Source organism: Trichomycterus rosablanca, chromosome 16 (genome assembly GCF_030014385.1).
Source record: "Trichomycterus rosablanca isolate fTriRos1 chromosome 16, fTriRos1.hap1, whole genome shotgun sequence".
In the NCBI taxonomy this organism is placed as follows: Eukaryota; Metazoa; Chordata; class Actinopteri; order Siluriformes; family Trichomycteridae; genus Trichomycterus; species Trichomycterus rosablanca.
Genome location: NC_086003.1, coordinates 5,324,590 through 5,350,367, shown reverse-complemented (window position 1 = coordinate 5,350,367; position 25,778 = coordinate 5,324,590). Strand labels below are relative to the sequence as shown.

The window sequence follows — 25,778 nt, the reverse complement described above, 5'->3', positions numbered from 1 at the left end:
ATGAAAATAAGTGGGTTACAAAAAGAATAATGAAAACAGATGGGTTACGAAAAGAGGTGGGTTACGAAAGGAGGTGGGTTAAGAATACAGGTAGGTAATGAAAAGAGGTGGGTTACAAAAAGAGGTGGGCTATGAAAACAGGTGGGTTACAAAAAAACTGGAACCGTTTTTTTTACTGAATAAAGGTGGGTTACATAGCAACTTAAACTTAAAAATAAAAAACTTAAACTTACTCAATCTTACGAATACAGGTGGGTTATAAAAACAGGTGTGGTTACGAAAAGAGGTGGGTTATCTTCCATAACTTTAATCAAATGTTTTAGACTCAAATCTGATAAAACACACCTGTTTTTAAATTTTATGTAAACTATATTCATAACCCACCTGTTTTATAACCTACCTCTATTCATAACCCACCTGTTTTCATAACCCACTTCTATTCGTAACCCACCTGTTTTGTTGTAAATTGTGAGCACATTTGATGAGCATTTTATCTTCAATAATCAAATGTTTTAGACTCAAATCTGATGTTGCTAATAAAACTGATAAAACACACCTGTTTTTAATTTTTAACCCACTTGTTTTTATAACCTGCCTCTATTCATAACCCACCTCTATTCGTAACCCACCGCTATTCATTACTGATATCAGTGGTCTAACAGTTGTTAAATAGAAGTTACATCCTGAAAGAACAGACACATTTCATTACTTTAATGCAGCATCGTGTGATCAAACAACCCCTTTATCCTCAATACACATTTAAATACACTCAAAGCTGCAGTGTGTAGCTTTAAATATCCGTTGACCTGCCTGGTAGAAACGTGTTATTGCAGACGGCTGACAAAACAATAATATACAGCATTAAAACATACAAAACATCTTAAGACTGAATAAACTGTGAGAACAATAAATGAACATTTTAACTTAACAATTTCATTCAAATCCAAGCTGTGGTTTTTAATGAATATATTTTAGACTTAAATCTGCTGTTGCTTTTAGTGGTCTAACCGTTGAATATAAGTTACATCCTGCAGCTTTGAACAATGTACATTAAGAGTTTGCATAATTAACACAGCTTACATTTAGGCACAAAAACAAAACATCGCTGATTGCTGGACTTCAGGAATCAGGCTTCACTGATGAGTCGAAGCAAACAGAAAAAAGTGAAACACTGTTGTTCATTACAAACGCTGTCTGAAATACAGTGAGGTGGAACAAGCGATCAAACATCTGACTTTGTACTAATTGTTACAAACCAAAAGAAAAACGTATTTATAAGCATAAAGAATGACGTCTTTAATTGTTCTGCATTATAGGCAGAACAATTAAATAACATTAATACTTTGTTACAAAGCCATTGTTAGTAATTACAGATCTGAGGCATTTATAGTAGAAAATGATTAGAACTTTGTTCCACTGATGTTTTTTTTCGCATTTGCAGAGAAGCACATCTATAACATCCTCCATACTTCATTTTGTTTAAGCTGGTCTCTTTACTGGAATAGAAAAGAGCCTTTCTTAAACTGTTGCTGCAAAGTTGGAAGCATGAAATTTGCTTTATATAAATGATTTATTACACCTGTTAGCAATTAAGGCTGAAACACATGAATTCAAATATTAGAAGGGGTGTCCCAATACTTTTGTTCATATAGTGTACCTGTTGCATAAAATCTTAACCAATGGCAACCCAAACTTTTTCAATTAAACTAAACAACTACAAGTTGCAGTTTTTTAAAGCAGTCTTAATATCTAGAACATTTATTCATGTATTATAATTAGATATTCTATATAAAATATATAACTCACATTTATTTTTAGGTAAACTTAATATATAATAATTATTATTATTTCTTTTGGCTGCTCCTGTATTTTTAGGGGTTGCCACAGTGGATCATTCTGGTCCTCATGGCCTAATTTGTAAACGATTTACACCAGGTACCTTTTCAAACACAACCATTGTTTATATAGTATATAAAGTATAGAATATTTTTTTCACCCATCTGTGTTTATGCTTATAAATACAAATTTCAGTCATATGTATACATACAAATTTTAAAGACATAAGAGATGCATGTATATTTAAAATGGAATACACATTACAGTTATATAAAATAAAAACAATAGTGGTGAAATACTTGTTTTCCCTCAATTCATTCTAAAAGTGGTATGTATTATTTATTTATTTTAACCCTTTGTGAAATACATGATGTAATACTGACAGTGTTCTTAACAGAATGATTAACAGAATATTTGGTTTTCTGTGATTTTTAGTGGAATTGTTATTAGTTTTTTCCCCACAAAATGTAAGTACTACCACAGGAACTGAATTGGTCATAATTTGTCTATAATTCCACTGCACCACCACCAAAAAGGGCAATCACATTATACTTCATTGGTCAGTAGCATTAGTTTAGTTGGACAAAACCCCAAACCAAAAATTACTGTAATCTAATCTAATATAATCTAATCATGTTGATTATAACACATTATATATTAATTTAAAAATCGATACATTTATTTGGAGTTCTGTTTTCACTCCGTCATTATTGTAACGCATTATGTGTGTTAGGTAGTGCCATTTATAGTTTCTGTAAAGTGTACAGTGGTTCAGATTAATATAAAAGGTCTAACCATCATCAAAGTAATTTATAGCATGATTTAAAGTTGCTGCAGCTTAAACGTTCATTCCAGTAAAGTGATTACTGGTGAGGACAAACCGTCATTCAGACTCTCACTACTAATGTACCATTATATTACCAATCGGTCAATCTATGATTTCTGAATTCCCTACATTTATTTTCATGAACTGCTTTATCCAGGTCAGGGTCATGAAGGGTTTGAAGCCCATTGCTGAAGTGCTGGATGTATGGTAAGAACATACTCTGAGTGAGTGATGCCCAGCACTAAAGTGACACTGTGTCCACGTATTCACACTTACTTTCATCTACAGGAAATGTAAGAGCAGGCAATACATGTAAGGGTTTGATTTTGCAGGGATTGAGGAAACCAGTGTAGAAAACCAAAGGGGAAAACATGCAAAACTCCATACGGACAGTATCTGCATGCAGAGATAAAACCTAAATAAAACCACAATATTTTTTATACTGCGGCCGGTGTATATTTAGGCTTGGGATGCATAATATTATATCCAAATAAAAAAACAGTATGGGAAATAGTCTTGTAGGTGTTATTCTATTCTCCTTAACGATTAAAGGTGAACAGTCATATTTGCCTATTTTATCATAGCTGGGCAAAGCCAGAATTTACTCACAACTAGGGGGTATTGTGCGCCAATTTCGCGCCATTGTTTTGGAAGGTAGGAGAAAGTCAAAATACCCAAAGAAAACCCAATGGAAAAACATGAAAAAAATCAAACCATAACCGGAAACAAGGTTTGAAATCAGGATCTTAGTACTGTGTGGCTCCCATGCTACCGTTGGACCTAACAGCCCACCAGGCTTCTATGTGGTGGAACTAGACTCCCGAAACTGGTTGATACACACAATAAGATTTCCCTTTAAAAATGACTGTTAATTTGTATACTGATATAAAGCCATCATGCCCATAATGACGTTCACTTATCATACCACTGATGGCGAAAAGACAAGAGGAAGACCCAAAAGGCCATCAGAAATAGAAGGAGATTAAATCATACAAACACCACGACCTAAAGAGAAAATTAGATTGAAAGAAACATGAAAGACTACATATGGACCAGATTGGACACACAAAACAGGAACATACACTTAATACAAAACCCTGACAGTAATTTAGTCTTTTATTCATAATCCCAGTGTGGATTTGCTTCACCTTGATTATTATTCCGCCCATGCGGAACATGTGTTCGTGTGAATCCTTCAGTACAGGTACATGTGATACGTGCTGACCCAGGTGGACGTGAACGCCCAGTCTGGAAATTTCGCTAACAGCATGTCAAGCTCAGGGGTGTGCTGATTTTTCCCTTCTACATAGTGGGCGGAAATCGCAATGGAGACGATGCCCTCTGTGTCCGACCGGTCTGAGGGTGGCTGAGGTAAAAAAAAATGAATAAATAAATAAATAACACACATAAACACCAAAATGAGACAAAACACTATAGGACTGTCATTCTAATTATGCTGTCAAAAAAGCTCTGACCCACCAAGAGCAGTTGTGGCTCAGCTGTAGGGGTAGTGTACTAGAAATCGGAAGGTCACTGGTTCAAGCCCAACTATTGCCACCACTGTTAGGTCCCTAATCAAGGCTCTTAACCCTAATTGTATTTATTTAGAACTGTAAATTGAATGTAAATGAGACATGAACTCCACCGTCCATACATACATCCTGCATCCTTCCTGCTTGTCCATTTTAGGTGCTTTCAATTGCCCAAGAGTTTTCTTGATCTGCTAAGCTCCTGCCAAGATTGTACAGGCAGTCTTTGTGAAGAGATTGATTTAAAGAGCTGATTGGTGAAGGCGTTCTTATTTTTTTAATACTTTCTTTTTGCTATTTGCTGCATTGTTCAGTGTTATTATGGACATTTTTGTGCTGAACGGTCACTTACAGTATTTTGCTTATTATTGCTTGTTTGTTAATAAAATATATACATATCAAACCATAATTTTTGATTCCTGAAAGCTTCTGTCCTATTTTCGGATAAGTAACAACATTTTCAGATATTTATTCTGCACATGTAAAACAGAGATCCACTGCTGTAGGTCTTTTGTGCTTTAAATTTAAAATCATGTTACATACCTTCATATCTGTGTCCCTTGATATAAATAAAACTCCGGGATCAGTCATCCCCACTTACCTGAACTTCAAACCAAAACTTCCAGGGTCCTGAATCCACACCGTGAGAGTAAAATATAAAATATTCTCCTTCCAGATCAAACCGAGGGGTCCCGTCTCCGAATGACCAGGCTGTGAGAGAAGATCCGGTGTGGGGAAGAATATACAGGGACATGTGGCTCGGCCCTGAAATAAAAATCATCCATGTTAAATCAAACTCTTCATGCTTTTAAATCTTATCTTGCCAGAGCACATATTAAATCACAGGGTTCTACACATTTTACCCCTCAGAAGATTCTGAATTGTTGCACGGTGGCACAGCGGGTAGTGTGGGTGCTGACGAGCACCAGTATTCAGCGGACCTGGGTTTGATCCTCGTGCCTGTGAGGAGTTTTCTAAAAATATGTCAGTAGGGCGCCCAGGTGGCACAGACCAGCGCAGATATTCTGAACACCTCGGTTCGAATCTCAGCACTGCTACCGGTTGGGTGGGTGCCATCTAGCGGGCACAATTGGCATTGACTGCAGCAGACTAAACTGGTTATCGGGTCTGCTGGGTGGGAAAAGACCACACTAATAAAGTGGGTGGGGTCTTCACACACTGTGCAAAGACCCTAGTTAGCAGCCTATGGCATTTTCTTTCAAAAAAGAAAAGGATTAAGGGACTGCGCATGCGTCGGAGGGGGCGTGGAGCAGGCGAATATACCCTCCTCTAATGCTCCTTCCCATTGGCTACGCTGAATCAAAAATGTCAGTAGGTGGACTTGCTGCTCCTAAACTAAACTAAACATTTAAAGTAAGTAAATGGGTCCAGGATGTATTTCTAACCAGGGTTTCTAGGTGAGCCCTGCACCCATTGTGATCTTGATCAGGATGACTGGATTACTGAAAATGAATTAATAAATAATTTAGAGCTGCTGCTGAAGGGCAAGCAGGTCTGTCCAATCTGGTCTTTCCTCCTTTGGACACTCGTAAGGGTGATCAACACTGGCTACTAGGTGTTTTGATAAGATTTTAACCATTAACGTAGCAATTGTAGCATCGCTTTATCTTTATAGACAAACTCTTAATCTTACCTTTCACTTCAAAGCTCATCTTGACGGATCCCCATTCCGTTATTTGTTTGGACACTTGTCTGAATTCTAGTGGAGATGTTGGAGACACTGTGGGAGCTGGAAGATACCAGCTCTTCCTAAAAATCAAAACAAAACAATAAGAGTGACTTACAGAAGAGCTTCCACAGTGAACATTTCCCTACTCTACAAAAGTCCAAGGATACAAATCTGCTGAAACCCTGTTAGAACAAAGGTTTTTTTTCTTCAAAAAGTTTCCACACTTTTTAAACTCTATTTATTAAGAATTTCAAAAACAAATTACATCACTTGCACTTTCATCTACATGCATTTTTTCCAGTGTCGTACCAACTGTTTAATGCCATCAGGAAAAATGTTTGTGGTTAAGCGTGTAGCAACTGATTCCACATCATCATCATCATATGAAAATATTCTTCCCCTTAAAGCTTCTTTGAGGGCCCAAAAAAGTGGAAATCAGATGGCGCTAAATCCAGACTATAAGCGTCTCTCAGACACGAGATTACTACTCCTCACACCCTCACCGTTTCTATAGAAAAAATAAAAGTACGGAAACTTTTTGAGGATCCCTCGTAGAAATAAATAAGTGCTAACGCACTTATTTATTTCTACGAGGGATCCTCAAAAAGTACATGTTAGCTCTCAGCTTAAGTGCTCAGTGGTGGGTTTTTAATCGTCTTTTGAAGACAGTGAGAGAGCTGACATACGTAGCCCTTATTCACCACGTTAGCTTTGCATATGTAAGCCAGGTGTTATTTTCTGCACAGAGCTCACCCTCTCAAAATAGTTTGAAAAAAAAAAAAAAGACTCACTTGATAAGGAATCTGGCGGGAAGGTACCAGGGGAAACCGCAGAAAGGTAAATCTCTGTTGCAGCGAACGCGAACAGTGTCGTTGATCTCAGGAATAAAAGGTGTGACGTGTTTCATTCCTGTATAGTCAAGGCTGTTGATCCAAAAACCCGAATCCGTTCTGTCTAAAGAGCCGTCCAAAGCATGAAAAGTGCGGGAGATGTGCTGCAAAAACGAGAAGGCATGAACAAGATATTTACATTGTTGGTTTTGTATTATTTGTATTTTGTAGGAAATGCAAATCAAATGTAAACAATATCTTCCTGAACTGGGTGTGACATTTTTATGCAGGGACTTTAGGGACCTTTCCTAAACTGTTGCTGCAGTTGTTGCGGCTGAAACACATAAATTTGAAGTGTCCCAGTACTTTATATTCTCAATATTGTGTAGTTTACAGTACAGCACACAACTTAATGCCTGCATAAATGTGTTACTGATCAGTGAAAGCAGATCAGTAATTGAATAGATTTACCTGTACGATGACTCGTTTGGGTCGTGGAGTCGCTGGATCGGCTGAATACGGAAAGAAAATTCCAGAAGAAACCAGGAGAAAGGTCACGGCAAAAACTGTCCCCAGAGCAGCCAATACACGCTTAGTGCTCCGGGCCAGGTACAGGAAGTGAATCTGTGTGTGTTTATTGAGAGAAAAAATACACAAATTACTATATTAGCAGGCAACATAGGGGTGTGGCATTCACCACTACAAATGAGGTCTGAATCTAATTTTGTAAATGTATTTATTTATTCAACATGCAATACTGCACTATATAGTATATTAGTACTATATAACATGGTGAAAATATTAAATGTAATTTCACACTGAAGGCTTAATGTATGTATTGTCAACACTTGACCGGCTGGTGCAGGGTTGTATGGCATTTAATAAACAGTTAACTCTATATATCTTATATGACCAAGGGCTTGTTCCTATCACAATCTATATAACTGAATACATGTTTTAAAATAACTGATCTGCATATTTATCATGTCATGTAAGCAGTAGTACCATAACAATAACTAGTAGAAAGTCTTCTTACCAGGAAAGAGGATAGTAAAGCTGTCGCTATGGTTATAAGTGACGCCAAGACCACATCAGGAGGGATTTCGGTGCCGCTGCGACCCATAATGGGCGTAAAAATCTCAAATACGATCCAGATAAGGAAGAACAGGTGAATGTAGGGGACAGACAGACCCAACAGGTAGAGAATCACATAGAATGGAGACACACCTGCATACATACAAACACACACACACACACACCGATATCTGTTACAAAACGGATCTATAAATGAGGTGGGAAATAAAATACATCAGCAGATAAAGTGACACACAGGACAATGGATGGACTGCACACATTATAAAAGACACGCTTACAAGGCATACATTAACAAGAGTGGACAAATCACTAGCCTGGGTGCCTAGACTACTTTTATAACATGTGATTTTTAAAAAACAAGGTCCGTGGAATTAAGCACATTTTCCCGTGAATTTAGTAGGGCCTTATTCATAAGAGAAGAATTTTCTTGGTTGTTGTTTTAAGAGTGCATGTGCAGCTGTGGTGCTCACCTCTATGTGTGAAGTGTCTAGAGAGCAGCAGCTTGGTGACGAGGGGAAAAAAGACCATGAGCATGGGAGCGTACGCTGAGCACAGACCACGCTGTGTGAGAAAAACAAGTGAACAACACCACAACAGCAGACTGACGTCAAAGAACAGCTCGCCCATATCCAGCCTGCTCATATTCTGAAAGAGACAGAAAGAAACAGTATTTTTGTTATACGATAGAAGGCCTTTATTTGTCATATACACATGTACAGTACAACGAAAATTTTCTTCGCACATCCCAGCTTGTTTGGAAGCTGGAGCAGAGAGGGTTAAGGGCCTTGCTCAAGGGCCTAACAGTGGCTTCATGGCAGAGCTGGGATTCAAACTCTCAACCTTTCAGTTGCTAGCCCAAACTCTACCCACTAGGATACCACTGTCCCTAATATATTATATTTATATTATATTATAATTAGGGCTGTCAAACGATTAAAATTTTTAATCGCGATTAATCTCAGAATTTCATATAGTTAATCGCGATTAATCGCATTTAAAAAAATCTGTGTAAATGTTATAGAAAACAAGGATTTTTAAGTGAAATGTTACAATTAAAATGGTAAACACATTTTATGCTAAATGTACTTATGTTAAAAACTGCTGGGACAAGAGAAAACTGTAAGGGAGTTTTATTCACTCACATACTAGGCAGTAATACTATCCAATGGTTTGATGGACGTTTCTACACGAAGTGAGCGTGTTTTGACCCTTTGGGGCTTCCATAGTTCATGGACAACGTGCTTGACTCAGCTGTCCGGTATTCTTTACCGTAACAGAATAAGTTAATAAAGTGTTCTGCTCCCGACAACTTGTGAATATAGCGTGTATTTATTTCTTTATTATGCAAGTGCAGATGCTACGACGCTCTTTTACATTATGTTAACAAACCGCAAATGAAAAACGGTGACATGTCCGACATTAAAACGTTTGTTTTACCAGTCAAGTCTCAACATGAACTAGAATTTGCGTTAATGGCACTATTTATCTTAATCGCGTTAAATTGAGATTGCGTTAATGCGTTATTATCGCGTTAACTTCGACAGCCCTAATTATAATACATCATATTTCACTTCTTGCTAATTTGGAAAAGAAAAACAGGCAAAAGTGATAATGAGAGTCACAGCAGAAGTGCATGTGGGTGAAAAGTACAAAAGGAACAGATTAAAAATCAAAGAGAACGATTTAGGCAACAAAAAGAAAAAAGGGGAAGGAATTATAAACAGTGGGAAGTGGGAATAATGTAGTGTGTAACATTCAAAGTGCAATAATTAGGCATTAACATGCAGTTAGACATCATACAGACACAAACCGGCTTCCATTTGTGATTTAACTACACTATAACAGGGTTTTTCAAAGTTTTATTCAAGCGACCCATATTTTGTCCGTGATTTTTACAGCAACCCAGGCAACACATCAAATTCATGTATGTAAATCTTCTATCTTTTTTTGGAAAGTGTCACACTAAATTTCGTTGTACTCAAGTATAATGACAATAAATGTTCTTCTTCATTTGAAATACAGCCTCAGCAATTAAAGTCTATTAATTAATAAATTAGGATAAACTGCTACAGGCTGATTATTTCTTGTTTATAATTATGAGGGTTCTTCAAAAAAGTGTCCACACTTTTTTTTTTTTAAACTCTATGTATGAAGAATTTCCGATGCATTTTCTCCAGCATCGTACCAACTTTTTAATGCCATCAGCAAAAAAATGTTTTTGGGTGAGCGTGTAGCCACTGATGCAGCCCTGCTTTCACATCATCATCACATGAAAATCTTCTTCCCCTTAAAGCTTCTTTGAGCGTCCAAAAAGGTGGAAATCAGATGGAGCTAAATCCGGACTATAAGCTCTCTCAGTTTCTGAGACACGACCGATTACTCCTCCTCACGTCCTCACCATTTCCAACCAAAATATAAAAGTGCGGAAACTTTGTGAAGATCCCTCGTAATTATAATACATGACAATTCAATTCAACTAAATAAAATGGGTCATTCCTTAACAATTAATAAAATTAATCTTGCTTTTTAATTAGCAATAACATGTTATGATGTGTTGCGTGTGTTTTACCAACCTTGTAGTAGAGGTTTTTGGCAAGTGTGTGGACCAACAGTAACTTTCCTGCAGCAGCAGATCCATACAGACAGATGGACGTGTGAAAGTGAGTGAACCAGAACATGGAGCGACCCAGTAATGTGACGATCAGTGCTATAATCAGAACAGACAGCAGAGCCACAAACCAGCTGACCAACAGCACACACGACCCGTACACCAGCTCGTACGTGTACCGGCCACCTAGACACAACAAAACACGCACACACACACACACACACATGCTTAGAGGTAAGATTCATCAGTTCAAGTCTATTTAATGTCAAACACAGTCATGGGCAATTTTGTATCTCCGATTCACCTCACTTGCACGTTTATGGACTGTGGGAGGAAACCCACGCAGACACGGGGAGAACATGCAAACTCCACCTGTGAGGCAACAGTGCTACCCACCGAGCCTCCCGACTTTTTCAGATGAGAAATGTGTTAGCATTAGTATACGAGTTGGCATAGTAGCACTTACCTACATTTCTAGATCGCATGCACTTCTTGGCCAGGTAGATGAGGGTTGCTATGACAACCAAGTAGTTGATGATGGTGCCGACTCGTGCTGGATACGCCACCATCACCATGCCCAGGACGTCAAAAAACACCATGCTGCCATGGCGATATTCTGATGGGTCCGCCAGCGTCTCAGTGTTCAGCAGGTGCTTCAGGAGGGCCAGGATGTTGTCACCTGAACGAACACGAGCATTAATGATCATAATGAAATGCAAGATTTATGGTATTAACATTCACATTTGGTGATCAGAGCTTCTTAACCTCCTCGTTTAGCATTAGTTTTCGCCCCCAAGCTCGCCCATGAGTCTAGTTCTTCGCAGACTATTTTAAAGAACAGAATTATACTGTAAATGCTGCCCTTACCAGAGGCCACCAGGGCTTGCAGATCCATAAATGTTAATCTGGGTTCTAAATGCCTTGTTCATGCTCTTTTTAAAATGTTGGTAGCCCACCCAACTTCTAGGGAAATTTACCACAGTTCAGATGTTTCTCCATTTGGAGAAAATGGCTCTCTCTGTGATTAGCTGGAGTCCCATTAGACATGGCATTGTAACCCTTCCCATTCTGATATATTTTAATGACTTACTATGTAATACCTTTTAGAACGTTGTAGTCATTCAACAGGGCTGGCGGCTAAACAAACCTAAGAGTCTTATCTAATTAAATTAGTTATTTGTTAAAATCTGAGAAGGTTGCCAGTTTAAGCTCCACCACAGCCAAAGTAGCCACTGTTGGGCCCCTGAACAAGGCCCTTAACCCTCAATTGCTTTAGATAACAGCGTCTGCAAAATGCCGCAAATGTAAATGCAGCCCAGTGTTGTGTGTTCCTACCTGCTCTCTGAATGGAGTCTGTATGGATGCGGTCTGGAGTATCATACTTGGTGTGGTAGATAAACCCATTCTCAATAAACGCCAGATCAATTCCTGCACAGAACAAAACAGCCTGTTTAACTCATTACAAGCAAAAAAAGAAGGGGAGCAAAAAAACTAAAACAAAAGAACGACACACAGGAGGAAGTGGCACAGTTTTGTGTTGAGATAAAAGACAAAGCCAGCAGACAGGAAGACTGAGCTTGGGTTTTAAAACAATGTGTTTCAGTATTTCGAGCTGTCGAAATAGCATTTTAGTGTAGACTCAATGGACCAAAAGCACGTGGGTTCAGCTATAAAATTATAAAATAAAGTATTATCAAAGTGTAAACAATGTAAGCTTGGTAAACAGTTTAAGGAAGGCCCTTTTCTGTTGGAAAACAACAGTGTCTCTGTGTGAAAGCTGAAGTCCATAATGAAGTTTTAACAGTACAGAGGAATTTTGAGATGTATAGCAACATCAACTGGAAACCCTCATCTGTGCTTGACTAGAAAAGTGCCATGTATATGTGCCAGGCTCATGGGTGGCTGATTTACTGCTGCTGTGAGCAAATGAGCCAGTGAAAAAGTGTGACCACTGGAAGGCAGAGGCTGACGCAGAGGTGATGTATGAAACACTGGAACATTTGTTTTTTATACAAAACAGTGTTGTTTGAACAAGCGATAATTTTAAATGCCAACTCTACACTCAGACTGATTAACATAAATTTACATAGGAACTTCAGACAGCTTTCAATAGCACAGCTGTGTCTAGTGACCAGCTAAAACAAACGGGGCAGTTGTAGCCTAGTGGTATAAGCCTCACCACTGCCAGGTTGCCAATGTTGGGCCCTTGAGCAAGGCCCTAAACCCTTAACTGCTTTGATAATATACTGCTACAGTGCTGTATGTTGCTTTGGATAAAAAATATGTAAATGCAGTGACCCAAGTTTGTCCTCTTGCGTCTCCAAAAATGGCTAAAATGCTCCCTGTTTTGTCCCCCTAGTGTTAAACTCCCAATTTGGTCATTTCCAATTTTCAATTGTGAATCAGCTGCTGCTCATACAACCCTGATCTGATCAAGAAGAACCAAATTACCACACGCCCTCCTCAACACATGTCCAATCTTCGGCTGCTTCTTATCACCTGCCAGCATTGGGATCCCACACAGAGACGCATCCCATATGAACAGCACTAGACTCCAAGTGACTCCCTCTATTCACGCAGCCACCGGTTCGGCCTTCCCTCCCTTAAACACGGCCAGGACTGAAGCGCATGCTATCCATGCCCCAAATTCACTTAACATGTACGTACCAGGAATGTCCCCAAAGTCTCTAAAGATGCGGAAGTCTGTGTCCGAAGGAATGACGCCACTTTGGAAAACTTCCTGGCCCACGACTGAGGCGAACGGGTGTTTAACAGCATGAACGTATGCTTGAACCAGCCATGGATTTTCCGGACCTAAACACACATACATATGAGTTCAAAAATTATGGACAGTTGTTTTTCTCAGATCAATCGATATGTATTATTGAATAGCAAGTATCAAAAAAAATTCTCCACATAAGGCAGGGCTCGATCTGATTGGTCAGACGATCAGCCGTTTCAGCATACCTGTCTGGAACACCAACTCCTTCCCCCCGACTCCGGCGGCCTCCAGGTTCACGAACGCTCTGATCTGCTTTGCCCACGAGTGCTGGGTGATAAAGCCATGACTTGCCTGAGACACACACAGACAGACACACTTTAGAATCTTGTGATAAACACCACTTCTGCTCATTACTAATGGAGGTTTCACAATTAAATCCACTAAAATATTATTGTATTACGTCTTTACTGAACAACTGCTGGTGGAAATGTTTGAAAAAATAGATTTGCATAAAACAAATATGATATTTACGCACATAATGTGTTCCCGAGTGCACCCAGGTGGCACGGCAATTAATTACGCTAGCTCACTACTGCTGGGATCCAGAGTTCAAATCCCCAGTGCTGCTATACAGCATATAATTTCCTTTCTATAATTGCTTTATTACACCTGAGCACAATCTTTATGGCTGAAACACATGAATGCAAAAATTAAACAGGGTGTCCCAATACTTTTGTCCATTTGTCCATGTAGTGTACTTTCTGAAAGTGGGTTCCTACAAATGAAAAAGCATTTTAGGCTGCGGGAGGGGTGGTGTAACTGATTTAGATCAGACATTTGTAAATATATGGAAATATATGCGTTTGTCTAGGAAACTGATCATCAATACATCCAGCATAACAGCCGTGCATAGAAAGAGATCTTACAGGAACGTGAGGGTTCTTATGAACCTTCTCAACCTTTGTCGCCACTCTCTTTGCCTTTCCATCCATTCTCTGTTGTTCGTTATAGCTGACTCTCACCTGAAGAATGTTCTCCTCAGCTCCATTAAACAGAAAGATGACTCCGTGTTTCAGAGGGGTTGAGAGATTTGATAATGAGTGCAGCACCTCCAGCATCACTGCGCAGCTTACAGCATCGTCACTTGCCCCTATAACACACACACACACACAGAATAAACCACAGCCACCTACACTACGTCCAGTGCCACCAGACAGGCAGCTTTAAATAAGATACACGTCAATGTTTGTCATACACACCCATCACCATGCTCAGTTGTTTTATGTGATTCTGGACGCTGTATATGATTAGCAGTGATTCCCATCACAATACACACAATTCAATCACAACCTAACCTGCACAGAGTGGCTTTAACTGCTGTGGACAACTCCTGCACCACCCACTGCAAGAGATGGATGCATGATTTGAGATGGACAGTAGAACCTTAGTGATTAAGATACTGGACTAGTGATCAGATCTTGTTGGTTCAAGCCACATCTCTGCCAAGTTGGGCCCCTGAGTAAGGCCCTTAACCTTAAATTGTATGCATTTGTTTTTGAAAGTGGATGTCCAGCAAGCACATTGTCAAGTATCCAAATACTTTTGGCCTTATAGTGTAAGTTAATAAATGTACTGTTGTGCGCATATATTAGCACCCATTACAATGAGAAAAAGGCTCTGTGAGGATTATAGACAGACATGTCAGAAATGGGACGTGGAGCCATAAGGAATTCCTCATTACTGCTGCAACTGAACTTAATAATTAGGAGGGGTGTCCACATATATCTAGAATGCTTCATATACCTGGACTGTGGGGCACACTGTCGAAATGGCAGTTGGCCAGTACAAAGTGCTGAGCTCCGACTCTGGGCTCAATTCGTACAGCGATGTTTGTGATTTCATCATAGCAGCTGGTGAATCCTCCCAAAAAGTCGATGCTGAAAGTGCCGCTGTGTCTGTGCGTCTCGACCGTAATGGTGTTGGGTCCAGCGGCGCTTTCGGCTTGAATCCATTTAACCTGCTCTAACAGGAAGTTCACAGTGATGACATCGTTCTTGACGCTTCCAGCAGGACGAGGACCGATGTTAGCGATGCGCTCCAAGTGGTTCCTGTTTTACATAACAAACACAAACACACACAACAAAAGCATGAAGCAAAATAAGACTTCATGACTCATCTACATGACGACATGTGAGTGCTTAACTGGCCTGCCTGCAGTCCATATTTGTTTCCTATTATAAATATATGGTGCATCATGAAGATGCATGTAAAAGAGTCATTATGTAGAAAAGGGGTGCAATGCTAAACACTAGAAAAGAGTCAAGAAACAAGGACATCTTTATCATCCCCCAAAGGGGGCAGAATTTCCATTAAACTTCAGACAGATTACAACCACTAAACAGTAAATCCAACGTAACAATCCCACTGTGTTAGAGTTTAGAAGCCGTGGACAATGACTACAGCATGATCACACAGAGTTATTTGAAAGGCTAATGACGGCTGGGATAAATGAGTGACTAGCCTTCCTCAGTTCTGACCTTGTACAGATGACTGAACTTGTTCAAAGTCGTACCTGCAACTTCGCTGCACATTTTTAATGATACCCTGCAGTCGCAACCACACCACACCCCCACCCCGCCCCAACTGGCTTTGGCAGTCATTTGTATACACTACAAATAATTGAGGCAAAAGAATGTAACCTCACATGTGGCACATTTCCAGTCATAAAATCCAACATATCAGATCAATCTTGTTGATGCTCTCTAAGGAGCCATCCATAAGAGGAGCTCTTAGAAATAAGTCATAACATACGTAGAACAGTCCTAATGTAGAAAAGAGTCATAATACATGTGGAATAGTCATAATGCAGAAAAGAGTCATAATACATGGAGAACAGTCAATATACAGGAGTAATACTGCACAACAAAGCTTAATGCATGTTGAGGAGTCATTATAAAGAGTCAAAATGTAGGTAGAACAATGTGGACGAGCATGACGAAGGCATGCAGAAGAGTCACAATGTAGAAAAGAGTCATAATGCATGTAAAAGAGTCATAATGTAGAGAAAAGTGAATAATGCAAAGAGTCTTAATGCAGGGAGAGGAGTCAAAATGTTGAGAAGAGTCATAATGCATCTGGAAGAGTCATAATGCATGCAAAGGAGTCATGTTGAGAAGAGTGATTAATGTGAAGAGTCAATACATGTAGAGGAGTCATAACGTATGTATAGGAGTCATATTGTTGAAAAAAATGAGTCATGATGCATGTAGGGCAGTGATAGCTTAGTGGTTAAGGTACTGGACATGCAAGGTACTGGACTAGCAATCAGAAGATTGCCGGTTCAAGCCCCACCACGCCAAGTTGCCACTGTTGGGCCCCTGAGCAAGACCCTTAACCCTCAACCCTTTGCTCAAAATGCTGTTCAGTCATAACTGTAAGTCGCTTTGGATAAAAGCGTCTGCTTAATGCCAAAAAGAATGTAGAAGAATCAAAATGCATGAAGAGAAGTCATAATGTTGAGAAGAATGAATAATGCAAAGGAGTCATAACGCATGCAGAGGAGTCATGATGCATGTAGAGGAGTCATACTATTGAGAAGCATCAAAATAAATGTAGAAGAATCATAATTCATGCAGAGGAGTCAAAATGAATGTTAAGGAGTCATAATGCATGTAAAGGAGTCATAAAGCATGCAGAGGAGTCATAGTGTTGAGGAGTCCAAATGAATGTAGAACAATCATAATGCATGCAAAGGAGTCATAATGTTGAGAAGAGTGAATAATATGAAGAGTCATAATGTATGTATAGGAGTCATATTGTTAAAAAAATGAATACTGCTTAGTCATGATGCATGTAAAGGAGTCATAATGCATTCAGAGAAGTCATAGTGCTGAGAAGAGTCAAAATGAGGAATCATAACGCATGCAGAGAAGTCATAATGATTGTAGAAGACTCATAATGCATGTAAAGGAGTCATAATAATGAGAAGAGTCAAAATGAATGTAGAAGAATCATAACGCATGCAAAGGAGTCCTAATACATGCAAAAGAGTCATAATACATGCAAAGGAGTCATACTATTGAGAAGCGTCAAAATGAATGTAGAAGATAATGTTGAGAAGAGTGAATAATATGAAGAGTCATGATGCATGCAGAGGAGTCATAACGTTGAGAATAGCGAAAAATGTGAAGAATCATAATGTATGGAGAGGAGTCATAATGCATGTTAGAGAGTCATCGTGCATGTGGAGGAGTCATAACGCATGCAAAGGAGTCATAATGCATGCAGAGGAGTCATACTATTGAGAAGAGTCAAAATGAATGTAGAAGAATCATAATGAATGTAAAGGAGTCATAATACATGCAAAGGAGTCATACTATTGAGAAGAGTCCAAATGAATGTAGAGGAATCATAATTCATGCAGAGGAGTCATAATTCATGCAGAGGAGTCATAATACATGCAAAGGAGTCACTATACATGCAAAGGAGTCATAAAGAATGCAGAGGAGTCATAATGTTGAGAAGAGTCAAAATGAATGTAGAAGAATCGTAATGCATGTAAAGGAGTCATAATACATGCAAAGGAGTCATACTATTGAGAAGAGTCCAAATGAATGTAGAAGAATCATAATGCATGCAAAGGAGTCATAACGCATGTAGACGAGTCATAATGTTGAGAAGAGTCATAATGCATCTAGAAGAGTCATAATACATGCAGAGGAGTCAAAATGAATGTAGAAGAATCATAATGAATGTAAAGGAGTCATAATACATGCAAAGGAGTCATACTATTGAGAAGAGTCCAAATGAATGTAGAGGAATCATAATTCATGCAGAGGAGTCATAATTCATGCAGAGGAGTCATAATACATGCAAAGGAGTCACTATACATGCAAAGGAGTCATAAAGAATGCAGAGGAGTCATAATGTTGAGAAGAGTCAAAATGAATGTAGAAGAATCGTAATGCATGTAAAGGAGTCATAATACATGCAAAGGAGTCATACTATTGAGAAGAGTCCAAATGAATGTAGAAGAATCATAATGCATGCAAAGGAGTCATAACGCATGTAGACGAGTCATAATGTTGAGAAGAGTCATAATGCATCTAGAAGAGTCATAATACATGCAGAGGAGTCATAATACATGCAGAGGAGTCATAATACATGCAGAGGAGTCATAATACATGCAGAGGAGTCATTACACATGCAAAGGAGTCATACTATTGAGACGAGTCCAAAAGAGTCTAAATGCATGCAACATGTATGAAACATTATAATGTTTCATACATGTTGCATGCATTTAGACTCTTTTGTCTTCTACAATCATTATGACTTCTCTGCATGCGTTATGATTCCTCATTTTGACTCTTCTCAGCACTATGACTTCTCTGAATGCATTATGACTCCTTTACATGCATTATGATTGTTCTACATTCATTTGGACTCCTCAACACTATGATTATAAGATTATAAGACGACAGAACACACATGTTGACATTATTCCTCTCCATTAGAATTCTTTACAGTATGGCTGTAGTTATTATATCAGACATGATCTAGTGCACTTGTTTCTGAGTGTGTAGTGTGTGTATTTTAGTGAGTAAACTTCTCTACCTGGCTCTGGATGAGTTAAAGTGATCCTCAGCATGTTCTCCTACCAGCAGCTGTTTTAATGAGAGATGAACCGAAGCCCAGAGCGCGAGGATGAAGGCGAGCACGAGCGCGCTCACGAGCCCCTCACTCAGAGCTGACCGGCCCGCCTCAGCGCTCCGCTTCTTCCTCTCCTCATAACCGTCCTGCTCCCCTCCGTCCTGCTGCTGCTTACCGTGACTGTTATTCACCGAGGGTTTAGTTCTCCTCACCGCGGCCTCTCCCTCCATACTGAACCGGAAAATAACATTCAATTACAGGAACGGTGAGGATACTCCGCCGTCTCCGCTCGCGCAGGGTTCTGACGGAACGCGCCGAAGGTCAAACTTCCGGCATCGCGTGACGTCACAGCCAAAGCGCTTTTTAGCAACGAGAATTTCCACTCAGATCATTCAGGTAACACGTGAACATACCTGATCAAGGTCGCGGGATTAAAGGCCACTGGGGGAGCTAAATGCACCACGAAAAACAGCAAGCATTCACAAACCATCATTCATTATTATTATTATTATTATTATCATTTATTAGGATTTTAGCTTCATGTTTTTTTTTTGTTTAGTTTTTTTTTTGCATTTTCTCCCCTTTTTCTCCCCCTTTAGCGCGTCCAGTTATCCAATTTGCATCATTCTTCCTCTCTGCCCTGACCGAGGAGATCGAAGCTAACCCACATCCCCTCCGACATATGAGCAGCAAGCCGGATGCATTTTTGCCACCCACACCTTGATGAGTGTTGCGCCACCTAGCGTTGCGTGCGGAGAGACACACCCTAAGAGCACTCCTTCCTCATCTCTGTGTGGGCGCCTCTAATCAGCCAGCAGAGGTCGTAATCGCACCATTCTGACAGCGAGAGACCCACGTCCGGCTCTTTGTCCCACCCTCCCAACTGAACAACAGGCCAATCGTTGTTCATGTTGCCGCTCAGCCTCGAGCCTGTAAGGCAGAGCTGGATTCGATACGATGTATTCGGGATCCGGCTCTGGTTGCAGCGTGTGCTTTTTACCGCTGCGCTACCTGAGCGGCTAGCTTCATGTTTTACACACTTTGGTTTCGATCATGACAGGACAGGTAGTTACTCGTTACACAGGTTTAAAGTCAAACACAGTCATGGACAATTTTTGTATCTCCAGTTTACCTCACTTGCAGGTCTTTGGACTGTAGGAGGAAACCGGAGCTCCCGGACGAAACCCCGCCCCACCTGGGGATCGAACCCAAGACCTGCTTGCTGTGAGGCGACAGTGCTACCCATCGAGCCACCGTGCCGCCCCAAACCATCATTCATAATCATTCATCATTCATTCAAGGTTGCAGTGGACCTGTCCTGTCTCCAGTCACCCACTGACCTTTCAGTTATAAATCAGTTATATAATGAAAGTTATGTCCTTCCAACATTGCAGCAACAGTTTAGGGAAGGCACTTTCCTGTTTCAGCATGACCGTACCCATGTGTGAGACCCCATGGGGGGGGTGTCTCACAACACACAGTGCATCAAACCCTTCTGTGTATGCGGCTGCTTGGTCGCAAGCTAGTAAAGGTGCCCATGCTCCTGTCCACCATCAAAAAGACCCCTTCGTTACAGGCGCCTCTATCCATTAACCATGGTCCTTGCACAGTGTTTGAAGACCCCACCCACTTAGTCCGGTCATTTCCCCACCCAGCAGACACGGTGGACAATTTGTGTCTGCTGCAGGTACTGCCATACGTGCTAGCTAGATGGTGCCCAGCCGACCGATAGAAGAGCCGAGATTTGAACCGAGGAGTTCAGAATCTCGCGCTGGTGTGCTAGTGGAATATCCCGCTGTGCCACCTGGGTACTTAAAATCAAATAATTTTTGGTCTGAAGGATTAAATCATTGCCATGCTGGAGGCAGACACATTTTAATTTAAAAACTTTAGGTACTTTATAGAGTCCAAAATTGCCTTGCAACCCAATGATGGAGGAAAACCACTGGGAACTCAAACCCTGGATCCCAGTGGTAGTAGGCTAGCACACTTTACTGCTGCAAAATCAAATATTTCAAAGGTTCAGTGGTGAAGGTTCAAATCATTGTCATTCTGACACATTTTCATTGCATCCCAACAAGAAATCTGGGACCTTTGGAGGACAATCAGCCCCAAAACATCATGGAATGTTCACTATACTTTTTGTATCACCGTTTTTTTTATGAACAAACCACTTCAAAGGTTTGTTGTTTATTTGTCAAATTGAAGACTTAATGACCCCAACCTGATCTACTAGGTACTATCTGCAAATCGTTTATCATATTCCCTGGAATTCTATTCATTTATGTATTTATTTTGCATTTCCAACTATTTTTATAGCAATAGCTTAATGTTTGAGCGATACCTGTCCTAACATCACTTGCGTCATTCCTCTTGAAAGGATTTACTGAGGACTTTCTCAGGCACTTCAGAGCCTGACAGTCAGCAGACTGCCTTCAGGAACAAACAGGGGGGTATGTGTGTGTGTTTCACACCAATTATTCCAGTACAACGGTTTAGGAGAGAAGAACCCGTGATGGTCATGAGAACAAATTTTAAGCTCACCGAGTGTGCCATGGCTTCTTAAGGGGGAGAATTTGGAAAAGAGAGTGAGAAAGGAATCTGAACTGCATTTGCTGCTGCCATCTCAGCCCGAGAGTGTCTGTAATTGAATTATCCAATTCAGGTAAGATTTAAGCGCAGTAACAAATGAATTCAGTTATAATCGTTGTGTTGTTGTTTACACTGCTAATTCATTTAGATTACATCATAATTAGATTATTCACTTATAGCTATTGCACTTTGTTGTTGTGTTATATATTACTTCTTGTTTTAATGGGTAACAACTGGGAAATTAATATGGAATCTAAATCAATACAAGCAGGATTTTAAATGTGTGTATTTCTTGTAAACAGGAGCTATGCCTCGCGGTGACTTCAGTGTTCGTTTTGCCAGCAGAGGACGTGATTATTTCATCAGAGCAGAGGAGTAGGTTTACTTTTACTTGATCAGCATTATTTATTAAAGCCAAAAGTTTGCATACACTTGTATATGTCATGTCAGTCTTAGGATTTGTGCAACTTACTTTTCCTGTAAATGATTGGAACACAATTATTTGTATACATTTTAAATCTAACAAAATGTACCAAGGTAAAAAAACAAGGATAAATTTTTAGGCCCATGGACAGTGGACAAAGGTATTGTCCAATGTCTATCATCAAATGAACGATTTAAGTTGCTGTCTGCACATTTTCACTTAACAGATTTATGTTGTGAAAAAAAAAAAAATTCTTAAAATTTATATATACTGTATATAACAGCATTAAAATGTAATCACTGATATGATATATTAAATAAATACAATTAAATTTATAACCGTAGTGAGATGTGTTTTTGTGTGTTTCAGAGCTGCAGGTATTGCTGTACTTGCGATTGTCCTTACTGCTCTGTTCATTCTGGGCTGCTGGTACTACCGTAAACGCAGTGGGTACAGAATAATTAGGGTGAGTCTTATGATTGTATTTGGATTTTATTAAATAATAAAAAATTATTCATGTTGGTTTGCGGGACAGATTTTCTCTTGTTTACTCTGTTAGCATTTACTTGCCTGGTTAAGAATTAATATTGTTGTTATTATTAGTTGAGGTTGTGCAATCACTATTTCGCCTCCATGGTTACCTAATTCATATATGATTCATATATCAGATCAAATGGTAGGCCAATCATCTTCACATTTAAAAAAAGAAGCTAGCACTCCACTGAATGGAGAAATAAGTAAAACTTGGAATGGTAATAATCAACCCAAGGTGTGGCCTCTACTGACGTCTCCAAGGGTTCACATAAGTTCAGAGTATAAAATACACTAAACAGAAATCAAGGGAACAATAAATTCCACTCATTTAAAAATCCTTAAAGGGAATGTAAGGTCATGTGGCCATGAGCTGAAACAGAATTTTGGGGGATATATGGCAGAAATGCCGAAACACAAAAGCAAAATCTAATTTGAAGAGAATTAAAACTTTGTTGAAACAAGTCCTTGTTTCAACTCAGTAGAGATGCTGTAGCGAGACTAGGCTAGACCAGAATATGTCCCGGCATGTGGACTACTAGGGTTTAAAAAATAATAATATATTAATTGCTGCTAAAGGCAGTGCAAATGTTAATCAGGTTAGAGTGGGATTCCTCAAGGGTCGATCTGTGGTTTGGATAACTTTGTACTTTAAATAAATAAAATATTGTTTTTATAAAATTGTAGTGTTTTTATCTTAATTAAAAGCTATTGTTAGTGTGATGTGGATGTTTAACTATGAAGATATTTTTCCCATGATGTTTTTAACCATTGCCAAAGATGCCAATAGTTCTGAAGCCCACTGTAGCTGTAATTTGTACCCTGAAAGGTTATATGAATGATTTTAAGAATGGCTAGAGCTGAAAAGACTGTTATCCATGCTGATGATCATGTGATTAAAATCTTACTTAACACAGAACTCCAGAATCCCAAGTCTGTCCTGGAGGGACATCATGAGGTCGGGACAGTACAGTGAATCGGGAAGAGCACCAGAAAGTAAAATAGGTCTTAGTGATTTCAACAGCATCCAATCCACGGTAAGACGCCTGTAACATCTGTACTGCTAACAACATTTCATTAGAATACAAACAGCTATTTGGTAGGTGTTACATTAGGTCACATGACTACACCTCTGGCATTTTGGGAAACACTGGCCTCCCTTTTAATGGAGGATTATGCCTCAGCATGTAACAGCATGTTAGCCAAATTGCACCAGCAGGAGGTTACCAAACAGTAAAAGATCAAAGAACTGCCATACTTACATACTTATCGATATGGTTCTGATCTCAACCTGCAGCAACTTCCTCTACTGCTCCTGACCTCCCCTCCTGAACGGAATGATCCCAGCCTCACATGGCGATCTGTACCGTTCAGGCACTGATCTCCATTATCCCCCGTCACTGTGCAGGCACCTTCGACCAACCAGCAGAGGTCATAATTGCAGCAGTTATGAGGAGTCCCTCTGGCATGCCCACCCTCAGACCCAAAAGCCAAACACTGTCCCTATAAGCGCCCAGTCTGCAGGTAGCAGAGCTGGGGTTAGAACTTGCGAGTTCAAGATGTCACTCTGGTGCATTAGCACATTTTTGACAATAAATCTTCAGTAATAAAATAAACATAGTAATAATACAGATGTAAAGATTGTAAAAATACGACGCACAGGTGGCGCAGCAGTAAAACACCCTAGCACACCAGAGCTGACATCTCGAACTCGTCGGTTCGAAACTCAGCTCTGCCATCCGGCAGGCGGGGCACCTACATAAACAACGATGTGACGACTGTTGTTCGAGGAGGGTGCCAAACAGGACCTCATACCTGATGCAGTTACGACCTCTGCTGGCTGATTGATGCCGTCTGGACAAAGACGAGGGATGATGCGTTGGTCAGGGTGTGGCTCTCTGTACACAAAGTTGATCCGTATATGAACTCGGCTTGTGCAGGTGAAAAGATGCAGTCGGCTACCGCACACGTGTCGGAGGGGGCGTGTGTCAGTCACAGCTCTCCTCAATCAGAGTGGAGGTCAACATCAGTAGAGAGGAAGTGTAATGCAATCAAGTAACTGGATACAACTAGATTGGGAGGAAAATTGGGGGGGGGGGAGATTGTAAAAATGATACAAACAAATTTACAATGTATTGATTTCATTTCACAAATGGAGTTTTACAGTATTTAGCAGTGACTGAACCTTAAAATGCTCATTTCTTTAAGAGACGACTGGGATCAAAGGAATTTTGGCACTTTAGAGAGAAAGGGAACTTTGTCCTTATTAACCGGTGTGCCAGAGGGTATAAAGACTCATGTGACTTGTGAAAGGGATTAAGAGCTGCATCATGAGGCATGCAGTTAGCACTGAAAACTAAAACATAGGGCAATCAGGGTGATGAATGAATATACATTTTAAAAAACACTTACTGATGAAAAATTTCACTTTGCTGTGCCCTGCTGGTAAATAAAACCATTAAATGAGTGAAATTCTTTAATAAGATGCATCATGGTCACGACATTGTTTTAACCATTAATTTAGTAATTTGCTGTTATGTACATTTTTTGGCCTAGACCAGGGTTTTTCAAACATTTTTTTAAAGCGTCCCACATTTTGTCCATGATTTTTACCATAACCCAGGCAACACAAACAATGCATCAACTGAAACACAGACAAAAAATGAATATACTTGAATTAATGAAAATAGTGGCAATCTGGTCCCACTGTGGTTTACAAGATGTAACGTAAAGCAATGGTCCCCAACCTTTTTTGCACCACAGACCGGTTTCATATAAGATATAATTTCACAGACCAGCGGGGGTGGGAGGATTTAAAATAGAATAACAATACTACTCACAAATTATGGAAAATCAGTGGAAACCCTGAGCTTTTTTCGCTGCAACCAAACACTCCCACCTAGGGGTGATAGGAGACAATAACACCCGAAGTGTGTTGGAAATGGAAGTATTGATTTCATTGCTTTTGTAGTGATCTCTAAATATTTATTCTTTCTGTGCTGCCCGGTAATAAATGATCTTAGGGTTAATTGGGGATGATGTAGCAGGGCTAGATCAATTATGGCATCCCAAAATTCCTTAAGTATGATCCACTGTTTATACTGTTTATAATAACTGCATGGCAGTGTGGTGGATTCTATACAGCCAAACTAAATAATGTGTACACACGTTTGTATACCATTGGTCAAGGTGTTCAAGGTGACCAAATAAACGGTTATTTTCCTTCAGATTTTAGTGTACATTTAAATATATAATATATAAAATATATTCATTATATTTTGTGCATTCAATGTCCAACAATTTTCCCTTTAGAGAAAGAAATTAGCCAAACATGGAATAGTTCGTTGTAAATAATGACCTTTTTTGCTGTTTTTTAGTTCCCTAACGCTCCACCAGCCTATGACAAGATCGCCTCTGGACCATTACCACCACCCTACTCACCCTGA

At 39.7% G+C, this 25,778-nt stretch overlaps 2 protein-coding genes across 2 annotated transcripts; one reads left to right on the top strand and one right to left on the bottom strand.

The window, feature by feature from the left end:
* Window positions 1-696: 696 nt before the first annotated feature.
* LOC134330939 (endoplasmic reticulum metallopeptidase 1) lies at window positions 697-19,049 on the bottom strand. The gene is made up of 15 exons (XM_063012227.1): window positions 18,750-19,049; window positions 14,940-15,244; window positions 14,159-14,286; window positions 13,382-13,487; window positions 13,082-13,228; window positions 11,750-11,842; window positions 10,881-11,093; window positions 10,380-10,600; window positions 8,277-8,451; window positions 7,748-7,938; window positions 7,183-7,335; window positions 6,673-6,875; window positions 5,846-5,961; window positions 4,793-4,956; window positions 697-4,028 (listed from the first exon to the last, which is right to left on the bottom strand). The coding sequence occupies exons 1-15, from the start codon at window positions 19,013-19,015 to the stop codon at window positions 3,858-3,860; spliced, it is 2,652 nt and encodes an 883-aa protein (XP_062868297.1). The 5' UTR covers window positions 19,016-19,049; the 3' UTR covers window positions 697-3,857.
* A 2,340-nt stretch (window positions 19,050-21,389) lies between these two features.
* Window positions 21,390-25,778, top strand: mlana (melan-A). The gene is made up of 5 exons (XM_063010979.1): window positions 21,390-21,450; window positions 21,680-21,752; window positions 22,171-22,267; window positions 23,250-23,369; window positions 25,710-25,778. The coding sequence occupies exons 2-5, from the start codon at window positions 21,685-21,687 to the stop codon at window positions 25,776-25,778; spliced, it is 354 nt and encodes a 117-aa protein (XP_062867049.1). The 5' UTR covers window positions 21,390-21,450; window positions 21,680-21,684.

Coding starts and splice junctions, on each gene's coding strand:
- mlana (XM_063010979.1), top strand. CDS start 21,685: ATGCCTCGCGGTGACTTCAGTGTTCGTTTTGCCAGCAGAGGACGTGAT. Junction 21,753..22,170: donor TATTTCATCAGAGCAGAGGA/GTAGGTTTACTT, acceptor TGTGTGTTTCAG/AGCTGCAGGTATTGCTGTAC. Junction 23,370..25,709: donor TCAACAGCATCCAATCCACG/GTAAGACGCCTG, acceptor GCTGTTTTTTAG/TTCCCTAACGCTCCACCAGC.
- LOC134330939 (XM_063012227.1), bottom strand. CDS start 19,015: ATGGAGGGAGAGGCCGCGGTGAGGAGAACTAAACCCTCGGTGAATAAC. Junction 13,488..14,158: donor CTGAGGAGAACATTCTTCAG/GTGAGAGTCAGC, acceptor TGTGTGTCTCAG/GCAAGTCATGGCTTTATCAC. Junction 13,229..13,381: donor GGAGTTGGTGTTCCAGACAG/GTATGCTGAAAC, acceptor ATGTGTGTTTAG/GTCCGGAAAATCCATGGCTG.